Source organism: Pterocles gutturalis, unplaced genomic scaffold (genome assembly GCF_000699245.1).
Source record: "Pterocles gutturalis isolate BGI_N339 unplaced genomic scaffold, ASM69924v1 scaffold7455, whole genome shotgun sequence".
NCBI lineage: Eukaryota > Metazoa > Chordata > Aves > Pterocliformes > Pteroclidae > Pterocles > Pterocles gutturalis.
Window position 1 is genome coordinate 18,708 of NW_010138166.1, and position 23,800 is coordinate 42,507.

At 40.8% G+C, this 23,800-nt stretch overlaps 1 protein-coding gene across 1 annotated transcript in view; it reads left to right on the forward strand.

The window, feature by feature from the left end:
* Window positions 1-450: 450 nt before the first annotated feature.
* Window positions 451-23,800, forward strand: part of LOC104468662 (neuron navigator 2-like) — a gene marked incomplete at both ends in the record, with an annotated part of 107,574 nt that continues 84,224 nt past the window's right edge. Inside the window, 4 exon segments of the mRNA XM_010082880.1 lie at window positions 451-568; window positions 3,473-3,525; window positions 17,232-17,304; window positions 22,802-23,069. Coding sequence (XP_010081182.1) covers window positions 451-568; window positions 3,473-3,525; window positions 17,232-17,304; window positions 22,802-23,069 — 512 coding nt within the window.

Genomic DNA, 23,800 nt, shown 5'->3' on the forward strand with positions numbered 1-23,800 from the left:
TGTATGGCTAATATCTACCAGAAGTGGTTCAAAGAAGGTTCTTGGAAAAGAATCTTTTCAAATTTCTCAATAACAGATATAAAGAAATGTTAAAGGGAAAATGCAAAAAAATTACTTGGGGGGACATTTGAAATCTCTTCTGCACAGTTCTTACTGCCACAGAATGTTTTAGTTGACTGCTCAATGATCCATTCAAGCTGTAACTTGTTCAGCAGTTTACTATCGTCTTTTGTGAGCTTTGATGTCAGACTTCTGAATAGGAAGAGCCATACTATAGTAGGCTGAATACTTGATCTGTACAATGCCTTGAATTTTAATGGTGTTGACTTGTTTCAAAAAGCAAAAAAGGCAGGATCGTAAATCAGCCTCTCAGATACAAACAAAGAACTCTCATTTTTAAGGTTGGTGTTACAACTAACATTTTATTTTTGTTTCTCTTTCTCCTAACAGATTTACACGGATTGGGCTAATCACTATCTGGCAAAATCGGGTCACAAGAGACTGATAAAGGATCTACAGCAAGATGTGACTGATGGAGTCTTACTAGCTGAAATAATCCAGGTTGTAGGTGAGTGATCTTCTGGTTTTGTACCAGGTATCCACCAGCTTGCTCAGAAATTCACTGTCTTTATCTTCTGCATAAACACAGGGTGGGAAATCCATCAAACTGTGTGGAATTATGTAGATAATTTTCCTTCAGAGACTTTGCTAATTAATTCAATAAAGCCTTGCCTTAAAAAATAGTGGAAAAAATATTTGATGTGGCTCATAAGATCTCCTGACAAGGCAACATTGCTCCACATAGCTGAATGTTAAAAAAAAAAAAAAAAATGATGAGGGATTTTTTTCTGCGAGGGTGATGTTAGCCTTCACTATCTCTGTTTCTCATACCTTTTGGGGGCTGGCCTGAACATCATTCACAGTGATACTGGCCTGCTGGGTTGAACCTTCTGCCTCCAGCTGGATTTGGAAAATGCATATATGCAGCTAGGAAAGGAGAAGGGGTGTAATTTTTCTGTGTCAGAAAAAAAGAAATCTTTCATAATGAGATTTCAAATAATCGTTTATCATGAGGACAAATCTCAAATATAGGCTCAGTTCTTCAAAGCCTTTAATTCCCTCAGTTTGCACTAATATTTGTAGATAATGAAGGTTCTAAACAGTTTTCTCCATTGGTCCCATGCAAAGCTACATATTGTCCCTCTTCCCTGGGACCTGGATCCTTCATTAGATCCTTCAGAGGCTCATCCATCTGGTCCTTGGGATGCCACAAACACATGTATGGGCCAAAGGAGATTGATGGAAAGGGAAAGCCTGCTAATGGGAATTAGGACATCTATTGTTAGAAGCAAACTGACAGATTTGAGATGCAAATGAAGAAGACAGCAGTGAAGTAACAAGACATTGGTACCTGCGTATTTATATGGGTTTGAGATGCTGCAAATGAGCTAGTTCCTTGATTCGAGGTACAAAGCTGCAAGCCCTGTTTTCGGATGAAATTGCGAGACATCGTTCCAATGACGTCACTAGAGCTGCATAGAGAGATTTTTGTCTCTGTGTTGTAGAGCAGCATTATATCTCAGGAGCATTCTGCATCCCTGCCATGGGGCTACAGATGGATAAAAAATGGGCCAGGAATTGGTTGTGTGTTGACAGGTGTTCACTATGAACAACACTTCATCCTGTATCTGTTTAATAGGGAAAATTTTGGGAAGCCCAGGAGCAGTTAGGTGTTGATTCCTTTCATACATACCTAGCTACCCCGTGTTAACACTGTTGTAGAAAACTTCTACGTGAGAACACGTGTGTAAGAACACCACCGTCAGCGTGTGAACCTGGTTGTACCAAATATTTCAATGTAGTTGTCTGAGTATTGAATTGTGAAAACTTTTATGAAATTCAAATTGCTCCCTCTAAAATACACATAAATAATATAGCCTACTGCATTTTGCTTTCATTCTGCAAGCTTTCAAAAGTTAAAGTACAAGGTGGAGGATTTCATTTTCAGAGAATGTTTTCCATGTGAAAGCAAGTTCATATTTAAACATTCTCAGTCTAATTCTCCAAATTAACAGTGGAGCAAAAGTCATTGGTAGCTGCTGTGCATGGCCTTAGGCACACTGTATCTCATTGTCACAGAGATGGTGACAACTTTCGCACCTAGAAGCAGCTTTAGCTGTAGCCTGCAAAACACAAACTTTTTTCCTAAGAAACAAGACTGTGTAGTAACAAAGCTTCTGTACGCTGTGCAGAGGAGGTTTTTCTTTTTTATGTTATAGTGTGCTACGTGTTGTAAAAGCAGCCTTGAAGATCCTTCCTCCTTTTTGTCATGTGCCTGGAGTTATCTGGAGATTATCCAAAGTAATTGAAATTGATTCAGGTTTAATTATGAGTGATACAATTTGTCTTGTGTTCACCATCTGAGATTTACATCACAAATGTTGAATCTTGAAATACTACTTAATATCCAAAGCTGGAAAAAGAATGAATGTGACTTTTTTTTTTTTTTAAGAATGACTCCATAAGAGTCACTTTCAGGTGTATTATACAGAGACAGTGCTTGCCATCCTTCCTGCTTACCTTCCTTATGTGAAATAGGTGTATATTTAGGAAAATAATATTTTATTATTAGTAATAACTAGGTAGTTCTTTTACCGTAGCATCCAAACAAGGAGCAAATCTAAAAAGACATGAGACTAAATATCACTGCATTTGATTTCAGAGGAGATAATCTTCAGACCTCAAAAGTGCTAATGCTAATATAGAAGCATTATATGATGACAGTTTTTTCTATTTGAAGGTCAGTTAAAATGCATTCGTAGCATTCTGGTTTGTGGGTTTATAAAAGAATACGTAAGTAATATATGCTTTAGTAGTTCCATACGAACATAGTAGCTATATTCTCTAAAGCAAACGTTTAACCACCTTGAGAACTTCATTATTTCACTTGAGGCTTTAAAGATTGAAACTACATCTTTTCCTGCAAGTTGCGTTGGATGTAAGCCATGTACAAGAAGCTTGAAAACTAGTCTTGTGGTTTGTGCTTTAAGAAAAAAAAAAAATTAGAGTTATCATAAATTTCCCATCTAGATTTAAAAATCTGTATTCACTCTACAAACAGATCAGTTGATGTGCAAACATCTATGTCTGTGCAGTGTTCCCTTTTCCACCCAGCAGTGATTCAGTTCCCAGAGTTGAAATCGTTTTTGTAGTGTAAAGGAGTTACCCGTCACTGTACAAGACGTTATCAGACCAGTTGTTTTCTGCCCCCAGCTGTCTCTGGAGGCATGACCCACTAGAAAACTCCAGCTGCTTTTTTTTTTGATGGGTCTCAGTGTTTCACACACTCACTTTGGACAACTACAATCCAAACCCCCTTTATTTAGTTCGCAGCAAGTGCTCTGGAAATAATTGGAATAAAAGTCCTTGCTATATTTTTTTTTTGCTTTATTTCTTCTTTTTTGCTTTTCAGCAAACGAGAAGATTGAAGACATCAATGGCTGCCCAAAAAACAGGTCTCAAATGGTAAGTAGGAGAGTGGTGTGTTGTTTGTGTGTACGTGGCTGAGTACCGAGCGAGAGTGTGTGACTTCACGGTCGGAGACTTAATAACAATTTTAAATTAGTTTTTCACAGTAGTGAGAGCAAAGGTATAATCTGAAGAACATTAATATTACAGTTCTTGTCCCATTGTACTCCGCAATAGTTGAATTAGGCCTTATCATTTATCACATACTTATAATCAATATTGTTCTTACAGTCGTATCTTACATTTCTGAATACCGCATAGTTAAACGGGAACTGTATAAAAATAAAATGTTGTTCTTCTATATAGACAAGAGTATTACAAAAGCAGAATTAGATACTTATTTGAAAGGTGGATTAAGTGTTCCTATATCCTCTGAAAAGATATAAAATAAATGAGCAAAATGAACTAAATGAAAAAATTTCAAATTGCGAACTCCAAGATCTGTTTTAGGTATGCAACTTGGTTTTGACTGTTAAGTTTTAATTTGTAAAATAAGTTCTTTTGTATCTTGCTTGTGTTTAATATTTAAAACTGAAGAACCAAAAGTGAGTGCAGTAAAATTAAAAGCATATATACCTCAAGAGTATATCTACTGTGAGTATTGGTGAAGTTAAAATTATAGGCAGAACTTTACTGAGAACACAAATAATAAGAGACTGGTTTTTAAAATGCATCTTAGGAGAGGAGTGTTTAAGATTTATGATATTATAAAGGTTATTTCCTTCTGTGTCTTGAGAAAAAAATCATTTTACAATATAAATTCTAAAATCTCCCCTTTGCAATGCAAATGCTCACTTTGGGCTGTGTGACTCTCTGTTTTGTGTGTGAAGCTATTTTAATGTTTTTCATTTTTATGACTCTGTTCCTAAGTGCCCCCACCTCCATGACTGCAGCTTCGGCACAACCACTCACGTAGTTAAATGAAAGATTAAAGATTGGATGAGAGTTTGCCATCCTAAGTCAGAAACCACGTTGCGTTTTGCCATTCTGCTTTGGCTTTTTCTTGTTTCTTGGAATTTATCAATCTCATTTAAACCCACGGAGCAAGCGCTCCGTAAAAAGAAAGCCATCTAAAAGATTTATCATTGCTACTTTTTCCTGCTTTGAAGAGGTTGGTTGCTATTCTTGCTGTAGCCACAGCAGCTGTCTAGAATATAAATAATTGAGAGCATTTTGACAATTACTATAATTTAATATTCCACAAGTGTATCATAAGAACTGGATTTCATTCAGGACCACAGTCTGTAACCAATTCCAGGACATCGTAGCTAAAAGTCACTTTAAGTCATTACTCCCAGTGAAGGAACAGCGTTGTTGTGTTGGTTCTTGGATGCACGCTGTAGGTTGCTTATAGATGTCAGATTGGTTGTAAGCAGAGGCACGCAGAGGGCATGTGCTGCGTCAGGAATTGTGAAGAGCGCTGGCAAGAAGTGTTTGCTGCCTGCTCTGAGGCTCTGCTGGTATTCTGGTTGCTCATTCAGGAGGGTGGAGCGAGTGGGACTGTGTCCCCTGCTCGTGAGATCTACTGCACCGGTCATGGCTGGGCATCCCCAGGGGTTTTCTTCATGTGAGAGAAACAAGGATTACGCATATGGCTTGCTTTAATCGAATGCACGTGCTCACAGAGCTGTTTGCCATCTTGCAATAAAGAATACTAAGATAAAACAGAAGTTCATAGAGGTGGTGTTGATGCAGTTAGCGCAGTGTTGAGGGAGACAACCCTTTTGCAGATCTCTTGCATTCTCCTGTGTGTGTTACAGGGGGTCTTGTTTTTCTTAGATATGCAGTCTTCACCTTTCGCATTTGAATGCGGTTTCTGCTTACTATAGCTTATAAACCTTTTTCAGAGTGTGGGAACTGGTGTTTGTGGCTGGTGCTTCTGGTTCAGAGAGGCGGCAGAGGCAAGGCTGTCCCGTCAGTTCAGACACTCAGCCAGGTGATGTCTGGTCTTATTCTCTCAAATTACTCTTTCCGTTACAGGTGTCCACATCTGTATTGTCGGGTCTGTAATGTGGGCATCACAGATGAGTAAATTTGGGGGGGGGGAAAAAAAAAAACAACACAGCATAAATGAAGATTTACCTTTGCTCATGAAACAGAAATACAGCGGAGTTTAGAGGGAAGCCTTCTGCCGTCATCTTTCCCCATGTGGGCAGTTATCTCGTTTGTAGACTCACACGCCACGGGCAGAGAGACATGTGAGCTGAATTGTGAGGAGCCAGCTCACGTCCAGGCAGATGTATCAGCTTAGAAAGCTGGAGCAAATCTATCTTCCAGGCCCATTAAAGGGGTTGTGAAAGCAAGTCTATCTGCTTCCATGTGGCACAGTCCTCAGCCAGCAAAGCCCGCCAAACCTTAGCGAGCAGCATGCAGAGCCAGACCAGGTCTCTTTGTATTGCTGTTCCCATTGCTGCAGTGCTGGAGAGCATCCTACAAATTTGCCCAGATTGAGCGTTAGAGACAGCTTGGGTCTGTCAGGCTCACAGCCAGCGCTAATAAGCCTTGTCAAATTAAGTTTAGTACTGCAGAACCGTTTGGGACCATCGGTGGCGATCAGCCTAGTCCCAGTGCCAGGAATGACATGACAAGGACCCCCGCTGGCTCCGTGAAAAATCACTTAGGTGAGGACCTATCCCCCCTGCTCATCTGGTCTGGGTTTCTCAGCTGTGGGGAGTATCCCTCTCTTCCTTTGCTCCAGATAGGAATTGGCTGGCTTTTGTGTCATCTATTATAGACTATTCTGTGTCTTGTCCTCTGCATAAGAACTGTTTCAGGTTAGGGGTTTTCTTTTCCAAACCTCTATATTTTTGTACTGTAGATATGAACAAAAGCCTGTAATTGTGATGATTAGTTCCAGCTGGCATGCAGAAAATCCTGTGGTTAATAGAGGAGGTGGTTGTACGGAGCATAGCTCTGGGACCAAGAAGATTTGGACACCCTCACCACAACTGCATTTAGGTTTTGAGAATGAAGCACAAGAAAAAATTGGCGTGGGTCTTGAGAACAGGGCAAAGGAGGGTGAAAGAAGACTGTGGTTTCCTCTCCTACACACTTCTGAAAAGAGGACTGAGGTCAATAAACCCAAGTAAGGCTATCTCTGATAATATTGTTAGGTTATAGAAAAAATGGAGATCTTTTTATTTCTTTCTTTCAGTTTACCTCATATTTTGGGGATGATGTTAGAGCTCAACCTTTAGCTTCCTGCAGAATCTGGACTGTACAGGAGGTGCTGTTCAGTCCCTTCCCTCGTAGGTAGTGTAGATTATCCGTATTGATGTGATACCTTTGTGAGTGCTGAATGGTACCTGTCATAAAAGGGTTCATATCACTTATGGTTGTAAAGTGCTAAACAAACTAGAAATGGAGCACGTAAGGGAGTTAGGTGCAGCTATCAAGTCTGGCTGCAGCGGCAGCCTGCAGAAAGGCTGTGTTCTGTCTGCGAGGAAATCTGTCGTGTAAAATGGCCTGGGTTTTGCAGGAAGGTTCTCAGCAATGTTTTAGCATGGTGCGGCAGCTGAGCATTTTATTGTCTTGTATATTAATATCCCTTTTGCATAGCACGGCGAGGAGGGAGTAGGAGGGAGGTAGCTGTGTTACCTATTACACGCAAGGGATAAATCATAACAGCTGAGATGATGGCAAAGATCAGATGATATAAGATAAAGGCCAAAGGACAAGGTGTTTGAAAGATCAGAGCATTAAAGCGGAGAGCGAGGCGAAGGAAAGAGAAGATCTGTATCAGCTAGAATAACAGTGACTGGGGAGAGAGCTGAGTAAAGAAAGCTAATTTTTAAAATGTGGACTTGAAGACAAAGAAGAGAGGAGATACTTGCCAGCGAAGGGATATGTTGGCAGAAGCAGACAACAGTTGAAACATAATTGAAGATGGGACTGGAAGAAGGAATAGAAGTAGCAGCAACGTGGCTTGTAAGAGAGGTAGAGGATTTTTCCCCACCTTGAACATAAAGGTAAGAAATATTGAATCTGACAGTGGAAAGAGATGAGACATATCTCTAAATTTAAGAAAAAAGTGTGAGAAAAGACTAATGAGAAAATAATATTTTTTTCCAAAGTTCAACATTAAAAAAAAATCACAGGTTATGATATTCTAGAAAGAACTAAAATGTTAGGTGTGAAAGTCTGAGAAGTGATAGTGTGTTACCCTTGTTGCTGAAGCCTGACGGAGCGCTGAGCGGTAGCAAAGCTGTCAGTGCTGATGGGAGGAGGATGCGGGGGGAATCTGTAGGTGGATAACGCAGACTCTCATCTTCCCATGCTGAGCGGGGGGAAGTTGTGGGACACCCAAGACAGGAGTTTGGAGCAACAGAAAGGAACGTAGGCTGAACCAACACCACAGTTCCCTCCTATAATTAGGGTAGGAAATAGCTGTGGTTCTCGTGTGGGTTTGCGGTTGGGTTTTATTATTTTTGAGGATGATCACTTTGTGTATGTAATTCTGTGTTATCAAATAACAAAGCGGAGGTATTAATTTTTTTTTCCTGTGTTGACTGGAAGTTTTTCAGGACTCATCCCTTTCTGATGCAGGTATCAAGCTGTACTGTTCAATCTTTCTACTCCTCTTTATCTTGCAAACGTAGAGAACCTTGTAGTGCAACGTGGGTCAGAGCCTACTTTTCTTCCCAAGAACTTTGTGACGTCGACCTGATGGCTGTGTTGTCAATATGATGACTTCATTTACAAGGAAACCTTACTCTAGGGGTGGCAATTTGTCTATTATTTTAATATTTGATGGGTTTCTTGTATTCTGAAAATGAGCTGTTCTGTCATGTCTGTAACACCCAAGGCCACAGAACAGTTTGTATGGAAACTCTCCAGCCTGGCAGGGCCCCTGCTTTTGAAGGGGGCAGCGCTAGCAGTTTGAATTCAGCTGTTAGAGCTGATGGTCCACTTCCCTCCTCGGTGTGACCCTTGCCAGCTCCACCCCATGCTCTGTGAATCTTTTTTTGTTGGAGAAAAGAGCATGAGATGTTGAAATCTTCATTACTGTTTGTGTGCATGGTACATGCTATACATATTTGTGTTCTTATTTGCAAATAATTGAGATTAAAAATGTGAATGCTGGTATGATATGGCCCATACTTAAAGGGTATAGCTCAGTACACATCAATGAGTTGGTTGGCAGGAATAATATGAGCTGAAACCATCTGCATCAGCTGAACAGCTAACTACGTGTGTGTGATAGCTACTAAACGGGTGAGCTGATGTGTTTTGTACAAGTAACTAAAAATGATGAAAAAATTTAAATATCCTTAGTTGCTTGTATTTTTCTTAGAATTATTTTCTACACTTAATTTCTATAATTTCCATATATTGTTTTTGTTCTATATTTTATATATTTCTATACCTTTCCTCTTCAACACCAGCCATCATGTTTAACCTGCTCCTCTACACTCGATGTTGTGTAAACGTTGCCATAGCTGCGATAAATCTTCAAGGCAGTTGCTCCCACCCCCTCTGGGTTGGTGGGGCTGGAGTCTGGTCGATCGGCCGCACATTCCCAACGCCGAGGAGGACTCTGCTGCCTGGGCATGTGCTGCTAATTCAGGGGAGCAGCTCCGCCGGGAAGATCAAAAACATCACAAGCATTTTTTTTTCCCCCTCTGCAAATTCCTGGCATAGGATTTTTGGAAATGTATCCCAGTGGTTAAATATAGCAATATATCTTCAAGTAATCCTACTCCAAGCTTGTTCTGAGCGATGTAGTGAAGGGAACTTTTCTGGTAAGCCTTCCCCATGCTTTGCTTGAGGAGTTTGTATCTTATGGTCAGTATGTGTTTAGAAATTTAATCTCTTTCAGTGGTACTACAGTCACAAATGGGTATCTTTTGGCCTTGACCTCTGGTATGTTTCCGCACAGCTGAGGGTTGGCTGGAGGGGAAGACGTCCCCCGGAGCCGTGCCGGACTGGCCAGTGGCACACACCAGTGTGGCTTCAACTGCCTGCAGAGGCACTTGGCCAGATATTCACTTTAGGAATGTTGGAAGCATTTTCTCCAAGCTTGACGTGTTTCTGTTGGTTATATATGAAGCCATGCTGTCACACAGACAGGAATGATTTACTACAGAGGTGATCTGCCTTTGTAGGCAGGTTGCTTGTACTTAGATGTCCCTCTTCCTTCTTAGATAAGATTCATTTTACCATCTCTATTTTTTTCCCAGAGATCCAGACTGTTGTTACGCTATTATGGTTACCAGCTGTGTATTGTTATCAGTAAGACAGGCGTGGCGGGGTCACAGATTTCTGTGTTGAGGAGTTCACAGTCTAAATAGAACCACAAGCCACCCTCTCAGCCCCACCATCACCCTCCATAGAAAATAACATGATAAATAGAGCTAGCCTGCATTGGGAAAGGCCAGTATGTACACCTCCCTGCCATAAGGCACGATAAAGGGTCACTCAGCAGTGTCACTACCTCCAGTGTGGACTAAATACATGAAAAGGTAAATGCATTGAGGAGGCAGTGTCATTCCACGTACCTATGTGTAGATCTCTGTATCCTTCACTTATGTTTTTACACCTGCACCAAAATCCAGGAAAATAATTATTTTTTGCCATGCCTGTTATTTATGAAAAATTATTACATAAGTATACCTTCTATGCAGTACTCTGCAAACACACAGTTTCTTGCTATGTTTTTCATAAATGGGGAAAAATGGGAAATCCTGGGTTTAAATGAAGTCTTTAACTTCCCATGCCTCCCTCTTAGGGCGTATGCAGTGTATGAAGCTGTGTTCTTGGTGAGGCCATGCTAGGGGCAATGGGTTGTATTGGCTTCACCGAGATTCTGTTGGTGTTGAATTTGGTACCACGAGCAAACCTTGTGCTCAGACTGAATCTTGTGTGGAGCCTGTCAGGGTTCAATTATGGTTTTTATTCAAGGTTAACATTATCTGAGCCTTTTCTAACTAAGGAAAGGTGGAAGTGAATTCAATTCTTCTTCTCCTTCTTCCAAAACAGCAGCAGAATGACAGTAACCCAAGTTTCAAGCTTAGGTTGATAACAAAAGGTATCTGCTCATGTTCACACTGTTTCATTCCGGTTCCCAAGTTGTACATTCTTGCTTTGCTTTCTCTAGAGAAACCTCTCTGTCGTCTGCACTGTATAAGAACAGTAGAGTGAATTATATATTTCTCTGTCAGGTTTGTGATGTCAGAATTAAAGCTGTTTGTATGGTAATTTCTTCTGGTGCCTAGGTCTTTGTTTCTTTTCATAGGATATGTAGTACTTAGCTCTTCACTCTTGAATATTTGGAATAGATCGTAGCTTTTATGAAGGATTATGCAGCCTGGAGAATTAAACTTTCTGTGTACATGTCTTGTCATAAATCTTTGATTTCCAGCCATTACTTATACACTGTAATTGTGTGATAATGACTATTTTAATTAATTGGTCTGTGAGGGTAATACATATCCAGAAAATTGTATTCTTTGGCTTTTTATGAAGGATTATTTTTATATATTTAAACAGTACTATTGTGCTTGTCCTAAGCAATTATGCAAGAGAATTTCAGTAGGAGATGTCATCCAGGATCCAGGTGCAAGGAAGGAGGGGGCACATATGTGTTGGTGCCCCTCCAGCCACCAGAATAAATCCATTGGGAACAGGTGATGCTGTGACCCTCGGGTCTCAAGACGTAAGTATGCACATCAGCGGGGACGGAGAGGGTCTGCTGCGCCTGGGAACGGGCTGCGGGGGTAGCTCCCTTCCCGTGGATCTTTTTTAGAAACGAACAACTGTCAGTGACCATATTGCAAGAGGTCCTTCGAAGGACATGGCCCCGAGATGACCATTACTACTTCTTTAGTTGCGTGCATTTGAATAAACAAAACCAGATCATTTGCTGGTTATTGCTCGCAATAATTGAGAATCTAATTTACTTGCGTTACTAAAAATTGATTTTTGATTGGTAGGTTATTTTATTTTTATAATTAATCATATAATAGAGTGCAGCAGTATTAATACAAAACTTTTTTCTGAGGTAAAAGCTCTGTTTGTGATAAAATATTCAGTGTAGTTCTTTCTACATGAGTTTCATGAAATTCTGGATTACTGCTGCGAATCCGAGTTAATGACATGCAGAGCCTTCAACACTTGAGCTAGTGTCTGAGGAAGTACAACCATGTACCAGAGCCAGTGCTTACTGCTTTGTGTGATTGTAGTGTCAGTCCTTCCTTTCAGGCATTTCTGCTCTTTTGAAATATTGTTTTATGTAGAATTCAAGGATGTTTTGGGAAGAAATCCAGGTTCACTAGGTATTGGTCATATTTTACTTTTCATTCCCAGCAGCACAGCACCAGAAATGTAACTTTCAGTCTGGAAGCCCCGGATAGAAAAGGGTCTCCTGTGAGCAGCCAGAGAAGGTGGAAATTCAGCGTCATGGGACCTGCTACCCCCCAATTATGTATTTAGTGAGCACAGCCTGTTCCTGTCTTTAGTTATACGCAAACAGAGGTTTAGTGCCAATAACGTACAGTTAGTGTGGTATGTGCTAAAATCTAGTCTAGTGTCTCTTGAGACCACCAACGGGTTTCATCTATATCCTAAATTAATGATTCTCTGGGGCCAGGATACTCCATTGATGTTTGTTTTGCAAAGTTGAACTTCTTACTGAACAAATTGTAATTTAGGACGTTTCAAGATTTCAAATGATGCACAAATTATCCACTTCAACTTTTCAAATATATTTAAGGCCTAATCCTGAAAAGCTGATCCAAAAATAATATTTCCAGGAATATTTTTCAAAGAAATTGCCCTTTTTTTTTTTTCCCCCTCAGAGGAAGGTTTCAGTTTTGAATAAACAAACTTGAAAAAAACCCTGAAAAGCTGAATTTTAAAATAAGCTAGGAAAATTTCTACAACCCTTCCATCTGCCTCTCCCAGACCAGATTATTTTTGCCGAGCTTCGTGAGTCGCACAGGATTGCCCGAGACCATTCACAATACAAGAACGCCCTTTGGATGCTGTGATGTGATTGGAAACCTTGGCCATCGTGAACTGCAGCTTTCTCTGTGGTGCTTACTGCCCCTGTTTCTGTTTATGTCGGGGATGTTGTGAGTGAATATTGAACATTAATAGCATATTGTAAAGTAGAGAAATGCTATTTCTCCCATTATTTCCAGGGGAGGAGCTGGGGCACAGCAAAGCTGAGGTTTTACCCGGGGTCACAGAGAGGGGAATGCAGGAGATGAGGCTGAGGCTACTTCTCCAGCCTTTGGTTAGTACCCCAACTGCCCTTTTCTTTAAAAACCCCAAATAATGCAGTTGTAACAGAGTCAGCTCTTCACATACATGTGATAACAGCATACCTATGATAATAGATTTTTGCTTCTGTGGCTAGATCTGTTAGGACCTGGCTTCAAAATAGATTAGTTCCATTTGACTTTGTGTTACATGTTATTTAATTTCTGAGATATCCACCAAGTTCTGTCAAAACCCTGAAACTTAATTTAGAGAGATGTTTTTATCCAAATAGTCAGGAGCAGCATATGAACACTTGGAACAACATGTTATTTTGTTTTATAAAAGATACATTTTGAATGGGATAACTACTAATGAAGATTTATTTTACACAAAGCAATAATAGTATTTATATCCTTCTGGGGAAAATGGAATTTGCAATTTTGCCTAGGTATATCTTATATATAATTATGTTTAGGAAATAGTGCAGATGAGACATTATTTGAAGGGAGGACCCTCACTCCCCCAGAACTCCAGAGTTTTAAGGATTGTCAGTGTAATGACTGAAGATTTTAAGGTTCTTCCTAAACTTTATTATATAAAAATACTGAGTGTAAAAGCTCGATCTGAAAATACAGATTTTTGCCTTAAGAAACAGCTTGATGAAAACAGCTTGGGTTAGACTTTTTCCTTGTTTCTACATTGTATGTGAAGTCTGCTGGAATATTGCATAGGGTTTTGTGAAACTTTAAAAACTTTCACACAAAATCAATCTTCTTTTTCTCTTTCGAAAACTAATACACTGGCCATAACATGGAGCCTCAAGTTAAATGGAAAGCACTGGTTTCAATATAAGTACTGGGTTTTCTGGATAAGCTCATAAAAACGCCACATCTATCACTGTGAAAGCTGGGAGCAGAGGTCTTGCATCATAACATGGGAAACTTCCCATGGTTTCTAAGTGAAGGAACCTACAGTTAGTTTGATTCTGATTTGTATCTGCCACAAGGGCAGCACTAGTTACAATTTACCTTGTGTGTTTGACTTGGCAGAGTTGGACATCCAGCTTTGGCTGTAGACAGTTTCCATGTTCAAGACTTTGTCTAATACAGTCAACGTTCAAGATATATCGGTGCCCACCTGTGGGTCTCCATTTACAGGCTACAGGGTGAGGATATTTGGGGTTTTTTGTTTGTGGCATGCCCTATTCTGCTCACACAGGCCAGGGCATGTTTCCTAGCTCCTGTTCTTCCTAGCGCTGACAAGAATAGAAGTTCAAGTTGCTATTGTATGACACATGCAAAAACTTGTGTGGGTCTGGTGGCCAGTGTTGTCAGAAATGCGTGGTGACTGTAGGGGACTTGAGAACAGAGGGAAATCTGAGTAATATACCTGGGAAAGTCATAGTGAAATCAGAATTAAATAAATGTGCTCTGATCAACACATAGGAATTTAGTGAAGCCATTAAAGTTTGTGTGTACTTGAGTTTCAGGTGTGCAGAAGTGAGGGAGGAACAAGAAGTGTGCGGGTCTGGCGGGAATGAAAACCCTGATGTGCAACGATGTGCTTTACTACAGTACCTAGAAATCAATAAATGTGTGTGACCGCTAGCTTTTAATCCTGCTTTGATAGTGGACTGTCCCTGAAGCAGCATATATGCAGCGATTCAAAACTGCAAATTCATTTGATGCTTTTGGCCAGGAAGTATAACAAGGCAAGGCTCAGTTTTGGACACTCACGGTAATACGTCCGAGTGAGATAATCACTGTGCATGTCTGTCCTTGATTTTCCTTCTCCTTTTGCACAGCTTTCCCCTGTTTTGGGTAGGTGGGAAATGAGAGCATCCAATTGCCATCATTCCTGAGTGTTAAACGCTGCTGGCAAAGCAAATGAGAAATCAGAATTGTCAGCCAAAAAACCAATCGTAGCTCACAGTGAAAAAGAAAATATATGCTCCCCTTTGGCAAATCCAGTCTTTTCACATCTGCTTAAAGTGTTCAAGCAATATGTGGACTTGGCCAAGAAAGGGCCCATAGGGTCTCAGTGACGATTTGCTGCTGAATACCGTAATTTCAAGGAGGCAGCTGCACTTTGTGTTGGAGGTCATGATGACGCAGGGTCATTAGATCTTTCCTTAGCTGAGATCTGTTCAGGAACTTCACTTCTACCCTAGATACACACATCTAAATGGTCTAACTACCATGCTACTACTTCAGAATAGCTTCCTGCCTCCAACCCTGTAGGCACTGGGGGATCTTTCTCCATAAAACAACATTTGCAGATAATAAATAGTTAGTTCTTGTTAATGTTAATAGAGAAGAGGCTAGACAGAAGCCTTCCTTGGAGCTTTTATAGATGAAATTAATTAAATGTTACACTGTTGGAGTTTCCTCTTTTTAAACAAGCAAAATTATTTCTAATGCATTAGACTAATTCAGCCAAGCTTAGGGTTCTTCAGCCAGTAGCCACAAAATAGTATTCACACCTTAAACTGTGTGACCTATGAAGATTTGAGTAGTTTTCTTACCTTTGTTTTTTTATGATAGGAAAAATCAGTGATTGCTTCCCTCACACATCCCGACATCACAGTTTTTATTCTTCGCACCTTAGGGGGGTAGAAGACAGCTCTCTGGTTGAGCATTGAGGGCTTTTGCTTCTTACGAGACTCCAGAGTGCCAAGTGAGGGTGACTGTAGCTCGACAGCAGCGACAAATCACTGCTGTGCAGGCACCAGGCGGTCATTGTGTGTGAAGCACCCTGAATTTCTAGCAACACTAAGTTTTAACAATTTCAGCTACAGACCTGCATTCTGTGTTTCACTTTCTTCTTGAATACTGGGGATAAATGAACCTTTGAGCTGCACCCTGCCACAAGCTTTAAGGTCTGAATGTTCCAGGAAATTTATTCGTTGGTATCTCACTGGGTTTAGAAGTATATGGTGTACTCAAAGAATATTATATACTTCGTATGCTTTGATGTATCTGATGTACTATATCAAAGTATAATGAGGTTGAAAAAAGTTTTGCATATGTCAGTGTTTACAGTTGTTGAAATCTCAGTTAGGTAATGCAAATAACATTTTTCTCCCCCCCGACAGAAAAGAATGTTTTTGTTTTATTTATAGACAACAAATGAAAGTACCTTGAGAGAAGTCCATGCTGGAGGTTCTCTGGCAGCTTCCCTTGTGCTTTTTTATTACTTTGAGAAGGACAGAAAGCACAGGTCAGGTACTGGGAGCTCAGCCTCCAGAATGCCACACAGAATATTGTATAGTTTTTTTTCAAGGGCAGGCAGGAGCTGACAGGGAAGCTGGATCTTTCACAGTCCTTTTCGATGTCTCCAAACTTCACAGAAGAAAGGTGGTTATGTGAGAGCAAGTGTGGGGATTGGTGTCTGTCTGTTCCTTATCTATAAAGGGGAAGCAGTGTTTGGTTGCAATCTTTTGGGAATTAATAAACTAATGTTTGCAAGCTGTTCAAACATGGAGACCCTTTTTATCACTTACTGATTACAGTGGTACAAGAAAAAATTGCTCAATGGTATTATCCAAAAATTTTCTGTGTAACCACATGTGTAACATGATATTTCCTAAGATATTGTTTGTTGCAGCTTCCTGAAGTGTCTAAGTTTAGGCTTCTGCACAGAAGTGCTGTGGTCTGGGGGGGCTGGCATCTCTCTGCATCTTCTGAACATGACAGCAGAGTGTTGGTGGTAGCTTGGTGGGAAACTAGGCGTGAAGCTACTGCAAGATCTCTGTCGTGATGTTGAGATGGGTGGGAAGAAATGCCTAACTCATCCAACCCTTCTGGAGTTTGCTTTGTTAGGTCAGATTTGAGTCCAGTGTGTACATAGCAGCGTAGTCACTAACAGCCAGACCTGTTCTTAATGCCAGAACCAGAACCTGTTCCTAACCAGAACTTAACGCCATTGTAGCATCTCTCTGAAGGGCAGGATTTGCCCCTCGGGGAGCGACCAGAGTTGCCTGTCATTCCTGACACGCGGAGGATGTAGCGAGTGAACGTTTTCTGGATTCCAGCCGGGGTTTCCAGTTACAGTTTTTATATTTGACTGCTTTTGTGGCTGGGAAATTTTACTTTTGCCAGCTGTCAACTTAAGAGCAAGTGGCAGTCTGCTGTCTCCAGCAAATGTGGCCTCTGTGTATATTTTCGGTTTCATGTTTGTTATACTTATGGTAGGTTAAAAATCCTGGCATAGCATCCTTGACCCTTTAGTAAGATATGTAGTGAATCCTTTTTCGTGGTTAGAACATTAAATAACTGTCTTCATGTAAGTACAAATAACAGAAAGTCCCGACCTGTGTAGTCCTCGATCAATATAGGACTGTAGTAACTGAGGAAGTTTCATATTATGGTTTCCACGTAATGATAAAAGGGACTTTTTGTGTGATACAAAGACCAAGTGCAATAAAGGGTGGCGGGAGATGAAAGTAAACAATTATTACAATGCATCTTGTTTTTGTGTCTTGTTTGTTTGTTTTTGGACAGATTGAAAACATAGATGCATGCCTGAGTTTCTTGGCTGCCAAGGGGATTAACATACAGGGGCTGTCAGCAGAAGGTGAGTCAATCGGTTGTTTAAAATTTCATTTTAAATGACCATCCTGAATTACTGCTTGTGATTGTAACCAGGACATGGAGTGTAATGGAAGATTAATATGGATGATTTAAACTTCTTACAGTCTTTACTTCTTTTATCCCCATCTCAGTATGAAAGGTAGGTAAAATAGATATCTAATCTCCCCACAGCTGACTTGGAAAAACCAATCAATAAGACTCAATTAGAATTCAATCACTTCATTGTTTCTTTCTGTTAAAAACCAGAAATTTTTCATCTAAGTTCTGTAGTTGGCATATTGATCAGAGGGTAGATTTTGTAGATACTTAAAGTGAACGGCTGGTTGGTGGTGGTTTGCCTTTTGAGAGAGAAGTTTATTTCCTCATTCTTCAATTATTGTCTTCCCCGAAGAAGTATCCTGCTTTCTTTCCTTTTTTAAAATATTTTTTTTCAAAGTTTGTTTCCAAATGCATGAAACAATAAAATGCAAATCTAAGAAAAACAGCAGATTAGTTGATGAGAAAATTGTCTGGATGTGCAAAGTTGGCAGCCTAGTGTTGTTCCTGCTGGGGAAGGGTCAACATGATGAATGTTCATTGCTCTTCCGCCAAATCACAAGTCAGACTCAGTAGGATATAGGTTATCCCATGGCTTCTGCTGATTTTGTATGTCTTCCTTTCTTTTACACTGTCTAGGAATTAGCATATTAAATCATACAGAAGCTAAAAAGAGACCAGTAACATTTGCTGCCAACATACAGATGAGAACATTTACTGGCTCCATCACTGATATTGATGGAAATGAGTGACAGTTAGGGAGGGGGAAGGGCAGGAACATTTTTTTTTAATAAAGTTAAAAGACTTGAATTCAACGATAAATTCAATTTCTAGTCTTAGTCACTGCTTAACTTTGCTGAGGAAGGAGGGGGAAACTGAACAGGAGAGAACACAGAGTCACTTAAAACGAAGAGTGCCGTAACCAAACAAGCCCGTGTTTCTGCGCAGGTTGCCAAGACCTGCTAGGTCAACTGCAAATCACTTTGTTTACTTCACTGGCAGATCCTCATCTAGGAGGAAGCAGATGATTGTGATTGCTTCCAAATGGGAATAAACATTGACGTCTCTCCTGGGTTTCTTGAGAACACGTATTTTTCAATAGTGCAGTTTTAGTGTGGAGGGAAGTTAATGATTCCAAACTGGAATTTGGATGACTCCTGAATGTTGAAATAATTTGGAACTTCATGTGTTGTATCCTTTCTTTCTTAAAAAATCCTGCTTTGATGTGTGCGTGCCACTTAGTCTTTTTTTTTATGGATTTATGCTGTGAAGACGCTAAGGATCTGCAATCACTGATGATGACCACACTGTGCTAGAGACAGGCCTTCCCCAGCAACGTGGAGCCAAAAAGGCATTGCCTTCTCAAAGATTCTTATATCCTAACCTCTCCCTTTGTAGTTACTAAAGAAAACTAGGGGGGATGCTAGAAAATTCTTTTCCCTTCTTGCTGCAACTCTTTATTCTCCATCACTTTGAGCTGTCTCTCCACACCCATGCTTTTGAACTTGTTTCCGCACCGCGCTGGGTTTTAGACTCCTGGAACTGCAGCTGCCCCGCTAAGCTTGTCCTCCTTCACACAGTATCTCCTCTCTGCCAGGATTGTGAAGGTTATGGAGGACATGAATGTGCAGTAGAAACTCAAATTGATGTTGTAGGCAACAGCTGCACCTCTTCTGGGTAACAGATTACCTGGGTAAGGATCAGCTGAGCAAATCATGAAGCCATAAAGCGATGAAAGAAAACGCCTCCCTAGACTTTGGAACAACCACGATTCAGCTTAGACTTGTGCCTCTGAAATGACATTCACACTTCTGTAGGTACATGAATTTCAGTGTGCACACTCTGCAGCATTGCAATTCATGCATTTTAGGCCCTTTAGTTCCTTTCCAGTGTCAAGGTGGAATTTTTATTTCTGCAGTACAAATATCCTCCAGCGCTATTTTAACCGTACCTGAGTAGGGCACTTGCCATGCTGCCGAATGTTGATGATACCACACTGTATACAGTTATGTAGTCTTCAAAACCCTACTCTTTAATTATCAAAAAATGCCTACAGATCTAGTGTGTGTGGTGGGAATTCATTTCTTCTTGCATTTCCCTGCCTCATTTCTTTGAAATTCTAAAGTATGGTTCATAGTCAGATCACTTTCCTCAGTAGAGTCTCCAGAGTTCATCCCAGAGCTGCTTTGGGTCCCTGAAAGCAGTTTAGAGCCCCCCCAGCCTAGAGCATGTGCTGACTGAGTTTGGGTCTGTCTGTACTTCGTGATGTGTCCTGGAATGACTGTGAAGTATATCTACTTCTCAACATTTTTGTCTTAAATTCAAATGCATTTGTAGTTACTTTGGCCCTTTCTCTCCTCTCCGGTCATTCCCTGTGGACAGAATTTTCTGATTTTTTTTTTTTTTTCATTTTGTTCTGTTCAGCAGACCATCCCGTCTCACTTCTTAAATGAGCTGAGCAGGGCTGATGGGAACTGCATGCAGAATCCCTCAGTGGTCAACCATAAGAGGCTAGTGCAAAGCGACAGCAGCAGACACCCGCTGTCTTTAGGGGGTGAACAGTACATATCTCTGCCAGCCCTATTTTCTGCAGGTTACGGGTTTCTGTGAACTCGCTCTGTTTTTTTCTAGACCCGCACGCTTTACAGAATCAGATACTAAGTAAGCTTTACAGAAGCAGATGCAAACAAGCTTGATTAAATGACATTGATAGACTGTTTTATTTCTTCTTCATCAGTTTGCTTTGATCTGTGTTGTGTACACAATGAGTAGCTTATGATTTGCAGAAATTTAATTTCCAAGTGTTGGAGGAATCACATAATGTCATTTCTCTAGTAATCTCTTCAGCAGATCTTTCTTTTCTTTACCTTTCCTTTGTCCTGAACTGATTTTTTTTTTTCAGTTTCCACCGAGTCTAGTGTATTTGTGTGAAGACAGAGAAGGGTGATGGGCAAGCTGCAGTGGTGGAAGGTCCAGCTGTAGGTGAAACAAGCAGCAGCAGAGATACTCCAGGATGGAAATTTCCAAAGGGTAGATTTGTGGGGATTCTCTGAAAACCAAATTCCAGTTTACTCTTAAATGTCTAGAGTATTTGTTTCAAATATGCAAGACGAGTCATTTTGGGCTCTAAATTTGACATGGGTGGGTGACGTGCTTGCCCTTATCTAAGTCAATGTGCATATTGGAGCTGACGCATGGACTGGAGAGGGCTCGAAGCAGGAAGCAGTTGAGACTGCACCGATGGGCAGAGTGCAGGAGGCTGAAGAACTCTCTGAAATACTCTTTTTGTACAAAGTGCAGGGGCAAACTGCCAGGTGAATTACCTCAGTCTGTCTTTAAGATAAGAGAAACAAAACTACCTCTGAAAGTCCTATTTGAAATACTTTACTTAAAACCCAGAAGGAAAGAGACTGCTTCTTTTGAAACTCATGAGAAGTGTTTTCCTTTTGATTATTTTTTTTGGTCACCTTAGAAAAATGTCAAAAGCAGGTGGTTGTTCTGATAAATACAGCAGTAGATAGTAGAAAGCAACAGGTTTTAGGTGGGGTTATTGCTATAATTGCCTCTCACTTTGCGTTGAAATCAAGTCCTCGTTTCCAACTGCATATAGCTTTGCTAAGTTCAAACACGCAGACCCATGGTAATTTCTTTTATCTTCTGGCCGGTATTTGTGCAGTTTAGCTTCCCAGTGCCCCTGGGTCTGTTTAGTTATGCTTTGGCCTGTGATTAAGTGCCACTTTCCTTACCATTCACATGAGTAATTTGAGTTCTTTGCTGAAGATAAGGAGGTCGTTTTGACTGTGCTTTGCTGTCTTTTGTGTCTGTTTTACTTTATTGTCCTCCCTAGCTAAACACAAGTGGGTTAGAGAAGGAACCTGCCTGGTGGCGCTGGGAGGAGGCTGGCTCTGTGGCATGGCACTGCATGGGAGCAGGGGTGGGCTGGGAAAAGGGGGGGAAGGACTTGCTGGGACCCCACTGTCCAGGAAGAGACTAAAATTGGCTAAGAAAACAAAGGAAGACAGAAAATGGCTGCTCAAGGTCCCTGGGATTGATAATCAGCGATAATCAGGGGCAGTGATGGGAAAGAGCACTGGTGGAGGGGCCAGACTGCAGGGAGGAAAAAATGAGTACGGAAAGGGAAGGAAAGGAATATCCTGGGTCTGGGTGATGACCAGGACCACTTAAGTAAGGTCTAGGAGTCACTGGGGAGATGAACATGGGCCAAAAGAAAATAAAGGAAGAAAGTAAATTAGATTAGTGACTATGAAGTAGATTGAGGTGCAGGTAGACAAGGAGACCAAAGCTGGAAGCTGGTATAGAAAGGGGAGCAAAATCTGTAAGCTGTGAGCCTGAGATTTGCTGGGGAAAGGGCTTGGGGTTAAGAACAGAAGCTTGTTACGCAGCAAAGATGAGCAACGTGAGCAGAAATGTGTCAGAGAGGGAATAAAGGATAGAGCAGGGCCCACTGCAAAGTCAAAGCAACCTTTCAGCCAGACTTGGGATCAGAAATTAAAATTCTGGTTCTCACCTTTGTGCTTGGCCACTGTCTTGCCACATGTCCTTTTCTTCCTTTTAAAAGCATGGGGCATCAGTAACATTTATTAATTCAAGTGGGCTGTATAGTGCATGCAAAAGTTCAGATGTTTGATGTTACTTTTTTAATTCACTTCTTAAATTTAGGAAATTAAACATGATAAATAATTGAGCTGCAGCACATTATTAAGATTGTCTGCGAGAATGAATCAGCTTTCTTGCATATTATGATACAGCTGTTGACGGCATATTCTGGTACATGTCTTTATCTTTGTATTTCTATTTGTTTTTTCATTTTTGTGTTTGATACTGCATAGAAGAACAGGATGACTTTTAGGAGTTGAAATGTTTATTCATTCACTGTTGAGCTACCTTTAGGTACCTTGGGTATCCATTCTTTATTGGCTTGTGACAGTATCAAACTGGTATTTATCTGGTTTAATACAGCTATTTTCCCCAATAATCATATTTGCTAGTGTAAAACTTGCACCGCTTTTTCTTAGTGGAAGCAATGAGCCTGATGTTCCAGAAATGATACAGTACTGTGTGATAACTGAGTAGTTTCTCTTCCTTGTGCAAATTTAGGACTGAGAAATCATTTACAGTGTGCTGCTGCCAAAACACTTGTTGTGGGGTTTTTGTTTTGGTTACTTTAATTCAAAGGAACTCTCTTTTTAAGCTTGCTGGTGTTAACATACAGACCATGGCAGAAATGGAGGACAACGTGCAGCCACCACAGGGGAGAAATTTGTTATTTATTTGTAGTTGGTGCTCACTGGTAATCCGCTGTAATGCCGATGAGATGTGCAGAAAGTCTGTCCTGTCCTAACGGGGCACTTCAAGGAGCGCGGCGGCTGACCCGCGGTCAGGGACTGGTGCCTGACGAGTGACTTGTGAACCTTGCCTTGCAGAAATCAGGAATGGGAATCTAAAGGCCATCTTGGGCCTTTTCTTCAGTTTGTCTCGATACAAGCAACAGCAACAGCAGCCACAGAAACAGCAACCGCAACACCATCCATCCCAGCAGCCTCTCCCAGTATCCCAGCAAGCAGCGCCTCCATCCCAGTGCCAGGTCGGGGTACCACCGCAGCCGGTGCCAGCTTCGCTCCAGACTCCGTGCCAACAGCCCCCGCAAGCCGTGCAGCATCAGTTCAAAGCACAACCAGAAATGCAGTCCAGGTGGGAAAATTTCCTTTAAGGTTTTTTTTTTTTAATTGATTTTTTTTTCCTTCTTGTTAAAAGTCTTCCTTCAAAAGCTGAAGAAACTTCTTTCTTTAGTTCTACTCTAGAATAAAGAGCATGTTGGAAATTGAATGCTGGGTAGCAATTGACTTCACGCCTTTGGAAATCAAAACAGATGAGCTTAAATATGTTCTTGGTGCTGGAAATATGCAGTCCAATGGGTGTGAAATACCTGCTAGACCAAGTAACCACAGGATTTTATAAGGATGTTTTTCTCAGTATTCCTTTTGCTTCTTTCTACTCACAAAACATGTATATCGCTGCCACTACAGAATATATGCTTTGAGCATTGGTGCTCGATGCACTTGGTGAAAACCAACTTTAGTTCTTAGTTTACAAGAATTTGAGTCCTCACGAAGAAGTGGAAGGCTCTGACAGTGGTAAAAGAAACAGAGCTCATCATGGCTGGTGACAGTCAAAATCCAATCTTGGCTTATTAGTCAAAAATAATATGCTGCTGGCTTACATGAAAAATAATTTTCACGGCTGGTGCTTGTTGGCGTGCCTAGATCAGAATATGGAGAAATAGAGGGGGTCTTTGTCCCTTGAATGTTTTCAATCCTGGGGGTGCTCTTTCCAGGGTGGAATAAAAGCAATTTCTGAAGGCAGTACCGCTGTGAATGCATTTGCAGCCTTCTGCTTGTCTGACCCTCCCACTGCTAAGAGCG